The 18248-nt window shown below is 43.2% G+C and overlaps 1 protein-coding gene and 1 long non-coding RNA gene across 2 annotated transcripts in view; one reads left to right on the forward strand and one right to left on the reverse strand.

The window, feature by feature from the left end:
* The window catches only part of LOC142664551 (uncharacterized), a 186220-nt gene that overhangs the window by 142284 nt on the left and 25688 nt on the right, over positions 1-18248 (forward strand). The window lies entirely within an intron of this gene.
* ITPKA (inositol-trisphosphate 3-kinase A) overlaps positions 1-18248 on the reverse strand; it is a 128190-nt gene that overhangs the window by 18947 nt on the left and 90995 nt on the right. Inside the window, exon 3 of the mRNA XM_075843709.1 lies at positions 16227-16440. Within this exon, the coding sequence (XP_075699824.1) occupies positions 16227-16440 (214 nt within the window). The remainder of the gene's footprint in view (positions 1-16226; positions 16441-18248) is intronic.

Here is an 18248-nt window from a genome sequence, read left to right on the forward strand (position 1 = left end):
TTTGTATTTTTTTTAATTTATTTTTTAACAAATGTTTTTACTGTGATTTTCACCATAAACAATTCTTTTACAATGAAACAGAAACATCAAAGCGACAAGTGCATTGTGATAATAACAACAATTGATATTATAGCAGAAGATATAGCTAATCCTGTGCATAAAAATATATTTGTATTTTATACTGTATGAAAACCAAAAGAAAAATAATTGGAATTTGCATGGTGATTTAAGAACATTATACCAAGTACAAAGCTTATCAAATTAAAGTGACTGTGCAGCAGCACATGTACATTAGCAGTGTGAGCACTTCACGTCCTCACACTGTCTAATACAGTGGGAATCTGTTTGGGAGACATAATACATTTTTGTTTTACTCTTCAGGCCCTTTTACACTGCCCAATTATGGCCACGATTTTTCAGTTTCTAAGCGGTTATAATGATAATTGACCAGTGTGAATGCATAAAAATATCAACTATAAAGAGTTATCGTTGGTCTTCCTGCTGCAAAAATCATTATCGACTGCAAGATTTATTTTATGTATTTCTGTTACTTATATACCGCCATCATATTCCACAGTGCTGTACTCACTCACTGTACCCATTGGGTCTCGCAATCTAAATTCCCTATCTGTATGTTTTTGCGCTTTGTCAGAGGAGACCTAAGTACCCAGCGGAAAGACACGAAAACACAGGGAGAACATACAAACTCCATGCAGATTTTTTCCCTGGTTGGACCCAGGAGCTCATCACTGCAAGGCAACAGTGACATACACTGAGCCACCAGGCTTGCCCAATCGGTAAATACCACTTATGGGGACATTTACAATCACAATAGGCATTGCTGCCTAAAGCAGGCTCTCACGAGAGTTATCGCTAGGCAATAATCACGTTTTAAGCGTCTATCAGATCCTTGCCAACCACTTTCCATTTTTTTGTCGGTTGTTTCAAACTTCGTAGCATATTAGAGGACAGTTTACACACATCACATTTCTAGACTTCCTGTCAAGAAATCCTATAGATAAGCAATAAAGCAGCCTGAAATGGCACAAGAGGTGTGTAAATACACACAACATTTTCAATTAAAAAAAAAAAAGTTACTGAGAAGATTATTAGAAAAACTGTGATATAAGCTGACTGCATAGCCAAATGTCAACTGGCAGCAACTAGTAGAATAACTAACTTAGCAAGGTCAGGAGCCACTAACCTGTTTTTATATATACTTATAAGTATTTTAAAGATTTAGGTAAATTGAATGTGCTATTTCAATTAAATGGAAACGTAATAAACAATCAAATATACATACCCTAGGCTATCTGACATGTAAATAATAATGTGATTATTCGAAAAGAATATTTTAGACTAAAGGAGAGATTTAAAGGTTCACCTGCTCTTACGTATGCCGGGGCTCCAGGCTAACAAAAAAAAAGTCTAACGTATATTTTTTGGTTCACCAAATAAAAAATGATCACATGTAACATAAGAAAACTATTTACACTAGACTGTAGCCTGACCAGTGGCAGCAATTACACTAGACTGTGGACTGACCATTGAACTCAATAATAACACAGTTTTCAGTAGTTCCCATGCTCCCTCAGCTGCAAGCATATTATATTTTACGTCTATGTCTGTGCAGAAGGGTTCCAGGCTTTAACTCTTAAGTATAAGGTATAAGGCTGGATTCACACGAGCATGTTCTGTCCTTAAAGGAAGGAACGTATTTCGGCCGCAAGTCCCAGACCGAACACACTGCAGGGAGCCGGGCTCCTAGAATCCTAGTTATGTACGACGCTAGGAGTCCCTGCCTCACTGCGGGACAACTGTCCCGTACTGTAGTCATGTTTTCAGTACGGGACAGTAGTTCCACGAAGAGGCAGGGACTAATAGCATCGTAGATAACTATGATGCTAGGAGCCCGGCTCCCTGCAGTGTGTTCGGTCCGGGACTTGCGGCCGAAATACATTCCGTCCTTTACGGACCGAACATGCTCGTGTGAATCCAGCCTAACATTTTAGGAACCAAATTATATATTTTTTTTATCGCATTGGCGACCATTTTATATGCTGTCTGGAGCCCGATGTCCTATAGAAATGTCTCTTTTGTTAGCATTCTACCCTCAGTCGTTTAAAAATAAAACCACAAAAATAAAAAAAAATTAGAACCTGAGTGGGAAAAGGCCTGAAATAAAAAAAAAGTATAAAATATATTAGTCCTCTTGTTTAAAGGGTTTTTTCTCAGGGTCGGATTATCATAGGAGCTCTTGGAGCTCCAGGCCCCGCTATGCCCCGGTAGTCATTAATCTACTGCCAGCTCAGTGGAATCCCAAGTAGAATTGCAATGTCCTTAGGACGCAGATACATTTGACAGCGCTAGTAGGGCAAGAAAACCATCAGTTCCCTGCCCTACTATTCGGTGCCATTCCTGTGATGCATTGCGCCACCTTCTTCGTTCCACTGGAGCAGGCCTGGTCAGAAGAGACCAGACCTGTATCGCTGGATAACAGTGTGAAATTTAGTACAGGTGAATATGCTTGTGGCTGGGGGCAATATGTACAGGGGACACAGTATGGCACTATCTACAGACGGTACTATGTGGCAATATCTACAGCGGGCATGGTGTGTGGGACTTTCAACAGAGGGCACTGTGTGGTACTTTCTACAGGGGATGCTGTGTGATACTTTGTACAGGGGGCACTATATGGCAGTATCTGCGGGGGGCACTGTGCAGCACTTTCTACAAAGGGCACAGTCTGTGAATGTGTGGTGCTTTGTCTGGAGCACAGCGTGTGCGTGTAATTCTTTATTTGAATGGGGCATGTCGTGTGGTGCTTAATTATTTATGCGGCACAGCGTGTGGCACTATTTTTAGGAGACACGGTGTGGCGCTTTATTTTCAGGGGCACAATGTGTGACGTGATTGAGTTCGGGAGCACGGTGTGTGACACGGTTGTATTAACGGGCGGTATATATTAAAGGGACAGTGTGCAGCAAAAGCGAGAAGTCAAACACATCAGGGCGGCAAACACCACAAAGATGGGCGTGGAAAAGAAAAGGAAGGAGTACAACGCCAGTCAGAGAAGACGTTACCTGTGGGTCACTGAATGTAAATCTTTATTCTGTCTCTGCCTGTATCGGATCAGTACTGGATATACTGTATGATCTGAATCAAGATGATAGGTGGCAGTATTCTTTTTCTGAAACAGCAATTCCCAGCATATCCTTATATACTTACCATCGTTCAGGTTGTACTAGAAGCTCTGGTTTCAAGCCGTACAAATTTATATGGCAGGGACTAACCTGACTTTGCAAATGATCTCTGCACTGAGCTTTTATTGTGCTGACATTATTTATATCTACTAGTCCTTCTCAATGAACTAGAATATCATCAAAAAGTTAGTTTATTTCAGTAATTCAATTCAAAAAATGAAACTCCTATATTATATAGATACATTACACACAGAGTGATCTATTTCCAGCATTTTTTTCTTTTAAGGTTGATGATTATGGTAAGAGAGATTGAGCAAAAACCACGGCGCCACATAGTGCAGGTCAATAAGATAGGCGGGTGAAGGAATGAAAAAACCATGCTCACGATTTAGCCATAGATAATGCGCAATAGGTCCACAAGTGCTGCTGCCAGATCCGAGCCGGTTTACACAGGTAACCGCTTGGTAGGGTAAATGGATGAATGAAGAAATAGGATCTGTGATGGCGCTGCTGCGTGGTAGGGATGAGGAGAGTATACGAGGAATCGGTTCTATGTCAAAGGATTTTATTTGTATGGTAACAGTTAGTGAAAACCCAAAATTTAGTATCTCAGAACATTAGAATATTAGGTGCCAAGTCCTGCTGTAAAATGAAATCAGCATCTCCATAAAGCTTGTCAGCAGAGGGAAGCATGAACTGCTCTAAAATTTCCTGCTAGACGCTGCGCTGACTCTGGACTTGATATAAGACAGTGGACCAACACCAGCAGATGACATGGCTCCAAACCATCACTGACTGTGGAAACTTCACACTGAACCGCAAGCAACTTGGATTGATGCCTCTCAACTCTTCCTCCAGACTCTGGGACTGTGATTTCCAAATGAAATGCAAAATTTACTTTCATCTGAAAACAGGACTTTGGACCACTCAGCAACAGACCAGTCCTTTTAAAGGCTTAGGAAACCTTTGAAGGTGTTTTGTGTGTCTTCGCGAATTAGAGTGTGACACCATGAGTCTACAATCTTCAACTTTTACCCAATATTTACATTTTCTGAGAGTAAATTTTATGTTTTCATTAACTGTTGGCCATAATCATCAACATTAAAATAAAAAAATGCTGGAAATAGATCACTCTGTGTGTAATGAATCGAAATAATGAGTTTCACTTTTTGAATTGAATTACTGAAATAAATTAACTTTTTTTTATAATATTCTAATTCATTCAGAAGGACTAGTATATAGAAGGATTAAGAGAGAAAAAAGCTTGCAAGCAGCATGCTATGTTACACCTGTGAAGTATACTGTAGATCACTGGCAGTTATATTATTGCACAATCTATAGTTCCCAACAGTAGAAATAAGTCTGCTATAAGAAAACAAATGTGGTGTAGTTGCAAGTAACATTACGCAAATAGCTGTACCAAACACTGCAAAAACAACATTGCCAAACAGCAGTCCCATACAGTGTTCAAATAATTATGCAATATACTGTACAGCACGATTAATGGTGTCACACACAACGCAGATTAGAAAGCTATATATTGAGCAAATACCAGTGCTAAACAATATCCAAAGTATGTTGCCAAATGGTATACAAATAAAAGTGATAGAGATGAGTCACACTATGTGTATAATAACATAAGTATACATATCTACCTGACAACATTTATTATATTAAACTCCCCCATTATGTATAAACCTATATGCGCACTTCTGATTGGGTGGACCCCCACTGATAAATATTGATTATAGGAAAAGCCCTTTAATACCCAAAGTTTGCGCAGCCCATTTAGTTAGACTGTGCACTGTGAGAAGGGTGTAGAAGAGTGTGGCGTGCTCAGCACACCATGGCAAATCTCCTCGCTTTTTGACACAACCCTTAAAAGGTAACTAAACGTTCAACAAACAAGTTTTGCATGGTGGGGTCCGAGCACTGAGACCCCCACCAATCGCTAAAACGAAGCGGCAGAATTGCTCGTGTGAGCGTTGAGCCGCTTTGGTTCTGTTCTGCTTTTTCTGGAAATCAATGTATTGGTGTACGTATATAGTATATATAGATACCGTTAATTCATGTATTTCGATACTAAGCTGTGCGGCTTCACAGCGAAGTATAGTATCACATGATGTTAGAGCGGGCTGAGGCTGTGTGATGCTGGTCATCCCGCCCCATTAATGAACCTGTTTAGGGGAGTTATTGTATACAGTGTGGACCTAGGCATGCTGGGACTTGCAGTTTCACTACTGCTAGTTATATTAGTTTTAATTCAGAATTAATTCACAAGTAATATTCGGACTTGCTCATCACAGGTACCAGTAACCCTCCATTAATTCTTTCTTTGAAACATCACGCCCATCATGCCCTGATGGCTGCAGACCTTTAGGGAATGCTTGCTATACTTGTGTCCATCCTGTGACGCCTTTATCTTTGACTGGAGTCGGTGGAGTGCCCCGCAGTAAGTTGGGGACTTAAATTAACTGCTCCATATTCTAGACACCCTTAATCTGGCCCTGGTTTGTCCTACAATTAGATATGAAATTACTAGATCAGAAAAACAATTTTTCTATTAAACTATTAATTAAAATAAAAAAATAAAAATGCTCCTGTATCTAGATATTGCTGTTAAACACTTTTTCTGGTGCCTCCTGGTGTTCTTTTGAATATTAGTCTCCGAACATCCACCTAACGTGTACAGTGCTAGAGAGAAGCCACTTCTAGTGCACCAATTCTTATTAGCTGGCTGCACAATAGCAAGAATCACTCCGCTGCCCATGTACAAGAGGATCCGGGCAGTGGTACTGAGCATGTGTAACCACCGACACCTCAGAGGGAATCAAAAGAAATAAGAGGGGGCACATAGCAAATATGTAACAGAAATACTTAGACACAAAAAAACTTTTTTCATTTTTTCCTTTTCTTAAATGGTTCAAATTGAAAATTGTTTTAAGAGATCTTAAAAAAAATTTCATTATTGGGACAACCCCTATACCAGTGCACACATACCGTGGAACAGCTGCCCACAGAAAAAAAAAATCTGATTATAACTTTTCCAGTGTGGGAATGAAATGTGATAAGTCACTGGGGAAAACGGTTCCATATTTTGCCTGCACTAATTTTACACGAGATCCATTGCTGCAATATGGACGTGGAGATTGTGTGTGTAATTAATGACGGAAATATATTGATTTTTATTAGCATTTCATGTAACATACAAAATGTATTAGCCAAGTAGATGCAAATTTTAATAGGTTTTAATGAAATATTGTATTAGGTCAAATTAGGTAACCTGTGAGAGCTAATAAATACTATGTGAGGAATGAGCACCTACGTTTCACGGCAGCAATTAAAGTTAATGTGTTATTACAAGTAGTAACCTGAGAAAGTTATTAATTATATCTTGTTTCATCGCAATAAAATAAATCTTAACTGGTTTATTCTGGGTATTATCCTCCTACACCCAGTTTACCATCAGACTCCTAATGAATCATTTTCTTATTCGTTCAGTTGGGCAAATATCGTCACGCAGTTGTGAACCAACAGGCACTGCTGGAAGCGGGTGACCCGCTGGACATACTGTGTGACCGCCCTTGCCACTATGCAGAAGTATTTCTCCTTCACTAACAGGTTCTGATTCTGATACAGCTGAAAGTTATAGGGATAAAATACACCATGTATATAACTCTCTATTTAAAGAGGAATCAATAGTGACTGGCAACCAGCAAACTCAATGCCATAAAGAGGTAGAAGATAAACTGCCCTCTGATACTAGCAATAATGATCCCAATGCCATCACTAATGTTGATAAACTGACATATACTGTAATACCCATGGCCGCGGGCCGTCAGGTTTACTCACCTCTGATGGCTGCAGCCCTGTATCAATGAACGCTGGCCCGCATCTCGCCAGGAGACGCCAGCGCTCGCTTCCGCTTCACTATGCTGGTGCCCGGTCTGAACGGGCCAGCGCATGCACGTGAATTTGATAACCAAATTAGCCTATGAGCACCCTGGACTATAAGAAGGGCCCTGCCCCTTCCTGCATTGCCTGAGCGTAGTTGTCGTTACCTATGTTCGACTCTGCAAATGATTTCCAACTCCCAGTGTTCCTGCTTCCTGTATCTCGTGCTATCCTGGTCCTAGTGCCGTTGAGAGTTGGAGTCGTGTTGTGCTGAGTACTACATCTGCCTTGTTGCACCACGCCTGGTGTCCGCTTGCTGCCAAGGTCCCATCCGAGCCTATCTTGCTACTGTCTGAAGTTACCACAGGTACACCTATTCGAACTATTTACTTTACTTGTATCCTGTTGGCCAGCTGCCATACCGTCAAGGCGGTACGGCCCTGTGGGTCCACACGCCCTACGTGACATATACACTTCTTGATTTTCTTTAATTGGATTTATATTTGGTTAATTTATCCTCTTGTGGGTACTTATTGACCAGTTTTTTGCTTTATGCACTTTATATGTATCTTTCCAACCTTGCGGATCAATTTTTAGTCCACATGCCAGCACAGCGTCTGATAATTAACCCTTTGCGGACACTGTTTTGACCTGTTTTTTCAGCATGCACTTTATATGCATCTTTATTCTTCTGCCACCTAAATTCTAGTCTATATGCCAGCTCAGTTTTTGCTCAGCTTCATGATATTGTCCTGTTCACTCAGTTTTTGTGTTTTGTACTGTCTTTTTAACAATATATATTTTTTAATTTCTTGATGAACTAATAAAGATGAATTTGGGACATTAATTGGGTTGGCAGTTTCCTCTTTTTGGTGTAGCACATACAATTAATGTGCATGAGGACTGTAACACTTGCTGTCTGGACTCCTTGTTTTGGTTTGTTAGGCCAATAGAGATATTACAGATCCATAACAGGGTGCACATAGCCTGCTATGGGTCCACACTGTACCTCTATATGCTACTTAATTCCATACAGAGCTGCTATATTACCAAACTATTCTCTCCTAGAAATATCTGGAGGCATCCGATGTGCTTATGGACCCTGTGTGCTGCTGTTCATGGTCTGTCCATGGTCTGTCCACATTGCCGGCATTGCTGCGTTCATGTCACTATAGCACAAAATAAAAAATAGACTTCTTGAGACTAGTAGTAAAGGGGTTTTCCAGGGACACTATCTTTTTCCAGATGGGCAGCGCAAGAGCACTGAGGAGTTTCCTTAATGCGAAGAAAATTGGGCGGGCATTGAGGTGTAAGCAAATAATTCAACGGGGCGGGCATTGAGGAGATTGTGAAGCAATAGGATGCCTCAAACCCGGGTACACGTCAGAAGTCATGGGTTTGAGGCATCCTATTGGTCCACAGCCTCCTCAATATCCGCTCAGTTCATTCTTTGTTTCTGCTTCAATAGCGGCACGATTTTCATCAGTGCCCGCAAGCTGCCTGCCCCGATGGTATTTACAGTGATGACGAGGATTACATGTATATGTAGGGATGATGAAGATTTTATATATATATATATATATATATATATATATATATATATATATATATATATATACACACAGGGATGAAGGGGATCACATTACATATCTGACATGCGGTCACGTGATTCTGTGACCGCACCTCAGATAAAGCAGTTGGGCGGGATAAACTAAAGGGCAAGGGGGAACTAGTGGGATGGCCAATAGACACATAGAGGGGGCGGAATAATTAGTAAAGAACAGCCCTTTGTGGTTACGTAGATCAGTGAGGTATCCACACATGTCTATGTGTATTCTAACTCTAGTGTACGAGCCTGTGTTGAGAGAAAAAAAGCCATAGATGAAAAGCAGAACTTCCGGCAAGGCAGAGGTAGGGAGAATAGGAAGAAATGTGTTCAGATTTAATACAGAATGTATATTAGGAACTTTATGCAATATTTACATAGAGTATTAGTTCAAAAATTTTGTGTCCCTGGAAACCCCTTTATTAGCAAGAAGACAGGAAAATGTGGCACTCTCAAACGCTCCACTTAAACCTGCCCGAATCTGGGTCCATTGCAAAGATTATCAGACCATGAACCGTCAGGACAGTTATAAGGTACGAACACACAGGACAGATACGCTGTAACGGCAGGGGGTAGGGAGACGGACAAGTGAGCCCTAATCTACCCGCCACTCTGTCCCTGCCTACTTGCAACGACCCGCCCTAGGCGACGGGGTACAACTGGGCGGCAGTCCCTGCGCTCAGTAAGTGCACGACAAACACGACAAACATACAAGGAACACGAGCAAGGAAAAGGGGCCGTTGCCCACGGCAACACCGTGAGCAACCAGAGTGGTGAACGAGCCGAGTCAAGCCAGGAGTGTGCGAGGTACAAAACGAAAAGCAGAAGAGTAGTCGGTAAGCCAGGGTCGGTATGGAGCAGGATCAAAAATAGCAGGAGCTGTAGCTGGGCCAGGAACCACAAGGAAGGAAACAAAAGCAATAACAAGCACCGAGGGACAGGAAGTGCAGGCTTAAATAGACCGAGGGCGGGAGCTAGCTGAGTCTGGCCAGGTTACGATAGGCTCTCCCACTCCTAAGCCTGCAGCCTGAATGGTGGAAGCAGGAGTCAGTCTCAGGGATGTATTCTCAGGTGCTGACTGATTAGTTCTGGGAGTTAACCCCGCAGTGCCTGGCAGATCCTTTACAGTACCCCCCCCTTTTATGAGGGGCCACCGGACCCTTTCTAAGTGGACCTGGCTTACTGGGGAAACGCAGGTGGAACCTCCTGACCAATACCCCAGCGTGAACATCCCGGGCGGGTACCCAAGTCCTCTCCTCGGGCCCGTATCCTCTCCAATGGACCAGGTACTGGAGGGAGCCTTGGACCATCTTGCTGTCCACAATCCTGGCCACCTCGAATTCCACCCCCTCCGGGGTGAGGATGGGAACAGGAGGTCTCCTCGAGGGAGCCAAGGACGGGGAGCAGCGTTTGAGGAGGGAGGCATGAAACACGTCGTGTATCCGAAAAGACGGGGGTAACTCCAGCCGGAAGGAGACAGGATTGAGGACCTCAATGACCTTATACGGCCCAATAAACCGGGGAGCAAACTTCTTGGACGGAACCTTGAGACGCAAGTTCCTAGACGACAACCACACCAGATCCCCGACCATAAACAGGGGGTTAGCAGAACGTTTTTTATCAGCCTGAGTTTTTTGTACGCTCTGGGACACCTCTAGGTTTTTCTGAACCTGGGCCCAGACTGTGCACAGTTCCCGATGAACGACCTCTACCTCAGGATTGTTGGAACTACCAGGTGAAACGGAGGAGAACCGTGGATTAAACCCAAAATTACAAAAAAAAGGAGAGACCCCAGACGAGTTACTGACCCGGTTATTAAGGGAAAATTCGGCGAGGGGAATGAAAGAGACCCAATCAAATTGACAGTCAGAGACAAAACACCTTAAGTATTGTTCTAGAGACTGATTAGTCCTCTCCGTTTGGCCATTGGTTTCAGGATGGAAGGCAGAAGAGAAGGACAGATCAATCCCCAACTTCATACAGAAGGCTCTCCAAAACAATGAAACAAATTGTACCCCTCTGTCCGAAACAATATTGACAGGGACCCCATGGAGACGCAGGATGTGTTTGACAAACAAGGTAGCCAACGTTTTGGCGTTGGGTAGTTTCTTGAGGGGCACAAAGTGGCACATCTTACTGAAGCGGTCCACCACCACCCACACCACCGACTTGCCTTGGGATGGAGGCAAATCGGTGATAAAATCCATGGAGATATGTGTCCAAGGTCTCTGGGGAATGGGCAACGAACGCAGTAAGCCCGCTGGTCGGGACCTGGGAGTCTTGGACCTAGCACAAACCTCACAAGCGGCGACGTAGGCCTTAACGTCTTTAGGCAACCCAGGCCACCAATAATTTCTGGTAATGAGGTGTTTGGTACCCAGGATGCCTGGATGGCCAGATAGTGCGGAGTCATGATTTTCCCTAAGTACCCTTAGCCGGAATTGCAGGGGAACAAACAGCTTGTTCTCAGGAAGGTTCCCGGGAGCTGCACCTTGATCAGCAGCAATTTCAGAGACTAAATCAGAATCGATCGAGGAAATGATTATACCTGGAGGCAAAATACAAGCAGGATCTTCCTCCGAAGGAGGGCTGGCCATGAAGCTACGCGACAGTGCATCAGCCTTAATATTTTTAGACCCAGCCCTATAGGTAACCAAAAAATTGAATCTGGTAAAAAATAACGCCCATCGAGCTTGTCTCGGGTTTAGCCTCCGGGCAGATTCTAGGAACACCAGATTCTTGTGGTCGGTAAGGACCGTTACCTGGTGCCTAGCCCCCTCCAGGAAGTGGCGCCACTCTTCAAATGCCCATTTAATGGCTAAGAGTTCGCGGTTGCCAATATCATAGTTACTTTCAGTTGGCGAAAACTTCCTGGAGAAGTAGGCACAGGGGCGGAGATGGGTGAGGGACCTGGTACCCTGGGACAAGACAGCCCCCACTCCCACCTCAGATGCGTCAACTTCCACGATAAATGGCTCCATTTGGTTGGGCTGAACCAGCACCGGGGCCGAGACAAAGCACTTCTTAAGGACCTCAAAAGCCTGGACAGCCTCAGGAGGCCAGTGGAGGAGATCAGCACCTTTGCGAGTGAGGTCCGTAAGGGGCTTAGCGATGACCGAGAAGTTAGCAATAAATCTCCTGTAATAATTAACAAACCCCAAAAAACACTGTAACGCCTTCAGGGAGGCAGGTTGGACCCATTCCGCCACAGCCTGAACCTTGGCGGGGTCCATGCGGAATTCATGAGGAGTGAGGATTTGACCCAAAAATGGAATCTCCTGTACCCCAAACACACATTTTTCGGTTTTGGCAAACAGTTTATTTTCCCGAAGGACCTGGAGCACCTTCCTGACATGCTCCACGTGGGAGGACCAGTCCTTGGAAAACACCAGTATGTCATCAAGGTACACTACCAGAAAAATCCCCAGGTAATTTCTCAAAATCTCATTTATGAAATTCTGGAAGACCGCAGGGGCATTACACAACCCAAAGGGCATGACGAGGTATTCTAAATGGCCTTCGGGCGTGTTAAACGCAGTCTTCCACTCATCCCCCTCTTTGATGCGAATAAGGTTATACGCCCCCCGTAGATCCAATTTAGAAAACCATTGGGCCCCCTGAACCTGATTAAAGAGATCAGGAATCAAAGGAAGGGGATACTGGTTCCTTACCGTGACCTTATTCAGGCTACGGTAGTCAATGCATGGCCTAAGACCACCATCCTTCTTCCCCACGAAGAAGAAGCCAGCACCTACCGGAGAAGAAGAGGGACGAATGTAACCCTTGGCCAGGGATTCCTGGATATACACTCTCATAGCTTCACGTTCGGGACAAGAAAGATTAAATATCCTACCCTTAGGAAGCTTAGCTCCTGGTACCAATTCGATAGCGCAATCGTATTCTCTATGAGGAGGTAACACTTCGGAGGCCTCCCTAGAGAAAACATCAGCGAAGTCCTGAACAAACTCGGGTAGCGTATTCGCCTCCTTAGGGGGAGAAATAGAATTAACAGAAAAACATGACGTACAACATTCATTACCCCATTTGGTTAGCTCCCCAGTATTCCAGTCAAACGTAGGATTATGCAACTGCAACCAGGGAAGACCTAGCACCAAATCGTACGATAATCCCTGCATCAACAGTACAGAGCATTGCTCCAAATGCATGGAGCCAACAAGGAGTTCAAAAACAGGGGTATGCTGTGTAAAATAACCATTAGCAAGAGGAGTGGCGTCGATACCCACTACCGGGACAGGTTTAGGCAAATCAATAAGAGGCATAGCAAGGGACATAGAAAATTCTACAGACATGATATTAGTAGAGGACCCTGAATCCACGAAAGCACTGCCGGTAGCAGACCTACCACCAAAAGAGACCTGAAAGGGAAGCAAGATCTTAGTACGTTTCATATTTACGGGAAATACCTGTGCGCCCAAGTGACCTCCCCGATGATCACTTAGACGCGGAAGTTCTCTGGCTGCAACCTTACGCTTAGGACAGTTGTTCACTTGATGCTTGTCGTCCCCACAGTAGAAGCAGAGACCATTCTTCCTGCGGAATTCTCTACGTTGTTGGGGGGACACGGAGGCCCCGAGTTGCATAGGTATCTCTGAATCTTTCGGGGAGGAACGAAGCAACGGAGCTTCGGGAGGCATCATGGGGGAGGCGGTCCCTGCGCTCAGTAAGTGCACGACAAACACGACAAACATACAAGGAACACGAGCAAGGAAAAGGGGCCGTTGCCCACGGCAACACCGTGAGCAACCAGAGTGGTGAACGAGCCGAGTCAAGCCAGGAGTGTGCGAGGTACAAAACGAAAAGCAGAAGAGTAGTCGGTAAGCCAGGGTCGGTATGGAGCAGGATCAAAAATAGCAGGAGCTGTAGCTGGGCCAGGAACCACAAGGAAGGAAACAAAAGCAATAACAAGCACCGAGGGACAGGAAGTGCAGGCTTAAATAGACCGAGGGCGGGAGCTAGCTGAGTCTGGCCAGGTTACGATAGGCTCTCCCACTCCTAAGCCTGCAGCCTGAATGGTGGAAGCAGGAGTCAGTCTCAGGGATGTATTCTCAGGTGCTGACTGATTAGTTCTGGGAGTTAACCCCGCAGTGCCTGGCAGATCCTTTACATACGCTGCCTAAAAGTACACCGCGTATCTGTCCTGGAAACTGCAGGGAATTCCACCCGTAAAATTGTGGTGCAGATTTTCGGGCGGTATTTCCACTGCGGAAATATTGCAGGAATAAAAAGAAAAAAGTTTACGCTTACCATCTGGTGGTTGTTATGGCGACGCGTCCCTCTCTTTTGAGTGCAGCCCGGCCTCCTGGAATGATTGCTGTAGTCCATGTGACCGCTGCAGCCTTTGATTGGGTACAGCAGTCAGAATTGTCATCCCAGGAGGTTGGGCTGCGCTCAAATGAGAGGATCACGTTGCTATGACTACGGTCGGGGGTAAGTATATGTTTTTTATTTATTTGAAATTAAAAAAAAGCTTTGTTTTTTCCTGATTTGCGACTTTTGCAGCGGAATCGCAGCACTTCCGCTGCAAGAGTCGAAACACATGGCTGTTTGTTGTGGCTTTTACCTCCCCATTGAATTCAATAGGGAAAACCCGCAACAGAAAAGCAGCCATTCTGCAGCATGAATGGACATGCTGCTGATTAAAAAAAACTGCACTACAGATCAATTTATGAACGGTTTCTCAACTGATTTTGTGTGGATGGGATTTGTTCAAATATTATCCCCTCTGCTGCTACTGTACTACGCTGCGGATTTTCCACAATGAAATCCATTGCAGAAAATCCACAGTGTATAAGCTGTGTTTGGACGTACCCTTACTGTTATACTACTAAAGTCTTTCTTTTCTCAGTAACAAGTATTTAGGTAACAAAGTACCACCATACTTACTATTTCTCACAGAAATGACTAGCTTTAAAAAAACAAAAACTTGCGTAGGGGAAAGAGAGAGAAAAGTTGTTTATAAGTGTACATTGTAGTGTTTGGTTTTCTTCAAAATAAGGGCCTGTTCACATCAGCGTTGGCTTTCCGTTAAGGGGTTCCGTCGGAGGTTTCCGTCGTGGAACCCCGTAACGTAAAGTCAAACGGAAACCAGAGCTTCTGTTTGCATCACCATTGATATCAATAGTGACGGAAATATTGCTAATGGCTTGCGTTTGTCACTGTTCCGGCAGGTTTCTGTTTTTTTGACGGAATAAATAGCGCAGTCGACTGCGCTATTGATTCTGTCGAAAAAACGGAAACGTGCCAGAACGGTGACAAGCGGAAACCATTAGCAATGTTTCCGTCACCATTGATATCAATGGTGATGCAAACGGAAGCTGTGGTTTCCCTTTGACTTTCCGTTACGGAAATCTTAGATCTTACAATAAACACTGGGGCTCATAAATAAAGTCTCTGGGATGATTTTGACTTTATGATGAGACATGTTTTTTAATCCTTGCACACCAAGCAATTGGGGGGTTATTTTGTGTACTTTGGTTTAAGATGCAACTTAAAGATGTTCTGCAGTCAAATTGAGTTACGTGAAGAAATGTTGTAATGTGCTTATTTTTCTTGTTATGTATCTTTAATCCCAAGGTAATTCATAGTTTTATGGCAGAATACTCGCCCAACCTGCCTATGAGAAACCATCTGTTCATTGGCATTGCAAAATTGTATTCTGCCAGCTGCAGCCATGAAACTATAACTTAGCTGGAGACAGAAGAAGAACCAACAGCCACAAACTGACTTCTACATTAAAGGTATTGTCTGGTTTGGAAAACACATTTTCAAATACCCTATTAGAAAAATGTTTTACGTGAAAAGACGGGGTCCTGGAACCCTCATCTATTAGCCAGGGCGGAGAGCAGCAACAAAGAGAGCCAGGCACGTCCATGCAATACACGGACATCCCATGGTGCAATGCTTAATTTATCCTGTGGTGGCTCTCTGGCATAATTGTACAATAGCTGCCAGGTTGCCCGACAGATTACAGCTGATCACTGGGGGTCCCAACTATGGGTCATCCTATGAGCAGCCTATTACTGGGGGACCCTTCTAACAAAAAGGGTTTTCCAAAGCGGACAATCCTTTAAGAAGCAAGAATGTTACAACTCTTATACCACATATTCGAATTGTTCTGTAGTTATTTCATTTTGACTGGAGAAATCTTGGATAATGGTGTGTAGAACCAAAAATCCAGTATTATAATGTTCGCAATCAATAAAAAAAGCATAAGCTATAGTTTAATATGCCCTTGCCAAGAGAATTTGCTAAATCTTTAATCAGCCCAAAAAAAAAAGAAGTAAAACTGGGCCATTATTTGCCCTTTTACCCGTAGTACAGTTACTATGGTGATCCTCTCTATAGCAGATAATATATGGCCTTGAGGAACATCATTCAATAACTGTTGCTTATCTTTAAATGTCACTGTGTGGGCAAGAAAATGATACAGAAAAGAAGAAGTTGATATTTAGAAGTTAACAAAATGTACAGTACCAGAAAACATGCATTTTTAAAGTTCCCACCTGACACCCATTTTACAATCCATGACACAAGGCTCATCAAAGTTGTTGAGAAGATCGTCCAGTTGGATATAACTTTCCCCATCTCTTTCAGTCACCCCATGGAAAGTGGGAACGCAGGAAGCAAGAGAATCTTTCATCAGTAGCTCAAAGCAATTTTTTTCATTTTCAGAGTAACGTTTTAAAATCGTCCCTCCAGCAGCTGCTTTGAAGCTTCCTACAAAATAAAAATTGAAAACAATATTACCATGATGTGATATAACAGATATAAGCTGTGTATCTATGCAATAATACAAATATTTATGTTCACCAGCACATAATAGATGGTTAGGCTCTGTGCACATCTGCACTATGAAAGCAATAGCGGTGTTCCAGATTGGTCACATGACGGATCTGAGCAACGCCTGATGGACCCATTGACTTATAATGGGGTTTGTCGGGGTTCCGTCAACGTTTTCTGTCATTTTCATAAAAACCTCAAAGAAATCCCCAAATAGAACGCTGTACACAAATGTGAGTATAGCCTAACTCACAGAGAAACCATTAATACAAACAATACCTGAAAGTCTTATCTAATTACCACTGACATTATTTCATTGTCTAATAACCCACTGAAAGAGGTCCAATTAAATCCAGTCGTGTCCAATATACCCTAACCACCATGAATCACTTTTATCTTGAGAGCTACTTCTCTCCTATAGGAGGCGAATTCAGGACTTACTGTATGACGGTCAGCAAAATATAGGGACCACTTCAACGGCCACTTAAATGGGACTTAGCTGCAGTACCTGGGTGAGCCACCCATACGGACGAGATGCTGTAACTGTGTGAACGGCGTTCGGGGCGGTCAGATCACACCAAACATTGATGATCTTCCGTTATATTTGACTCCCGGTATAACCCCTTTAAAACATGTGCAGGGACCTCTAGACAATAGTCTCCCAGTTCCTGGGCACCTATTAATGGAATGTGAATGGCAGACAATTGGTAAGAAGAGTATATTATAAAGTTTATTATATGTTAAAAAAAATAATGTAAAAACCTATTTGAGAACATTGAAAAAGTTTCCCTGCAGTGGGAAAACTTCGATGTGCTTTTTGACACCAAATAAGTGATCCGAAAAAATGTGAACCTCATTTTAATAACTTTCTAATATAAAGTGCAGTTATGTAATTTGCACAGGACTCTGTCTTGTTCTTGTATGATCATCGGCCGACACCTATTTCACCTGACCCCCCCCCCCCCCCATACACATTCACGCTCGGCTCAGTTCTTAATATGGAAAAGGAGTGAAGTCGCTGCCAGAAGAGTTTTACTCCTCCCTAATGCATGCACTACTTGCAAACTAAAGGATCGGGTATGTTGGAATCCAACTTGTCCGACCCTTCTCTCTCCCAACATCTGTCGTCGGGGGAGAGTATGGACACCACTATACACATTAGATGGTTGACTGGTCCCGTCTAGATCGGCGGGTTCGGCTGACATACATCTAATGTGTATGGCCACCTTAAGAGTCTAGTGGGTGGATCTCACTCATCAATCAATCAATGATTAAGAACACCCACTGGACTCTGAAGCCGAAAATTAGCATGGATTTAAATGAATAAATTACAGGTAATCTTGTTTATTTCATACACAACTATAATATATTTCTTTAAAATGATGCCTGCAAATAGGACAGCATGTTCAACCTGACATTTTCATGTAATTTCTCTGCCTCAGTGTAAAGTTCTCTTCTACCGAAGTGTGTAATTGGTTAAAGTAGACTCTTTTAAACTATTCTCTTAGACTCACTATCACATGTCTTCATGTAACAGGTAGAAGTGATAGAAGATAAAGCACATCTGATATGAGGCCTATTCTGGCTTATTGTGCTTACATACGCAGCATTTCTATCTAAAGGCAAAAAATAGTATTAATTATAAATGAAGACGACTACCCCCTAAAGATTTGGTGTGTACACCCTGGTGTACACATACTACAGGTTGTGTACATAGCCAGGGTGGGCACAATAATGTAGAATTT

This window comes from Rhinoderma darwinii, chromosome 12, assembly GCF_050947455.1.
Source record: "Rhinoderma darwinii isolate aRhiDar2 chromosome 12, aRhiDar2.hap1, whole genome shotgun sequence".
Taxonomy (NCBI): Eukaryota; Metazoa; Chordata; class Amphibia; order Anura; family Rhinodermatidae; genus Rhinoderma; species Rhinoderma darwinii.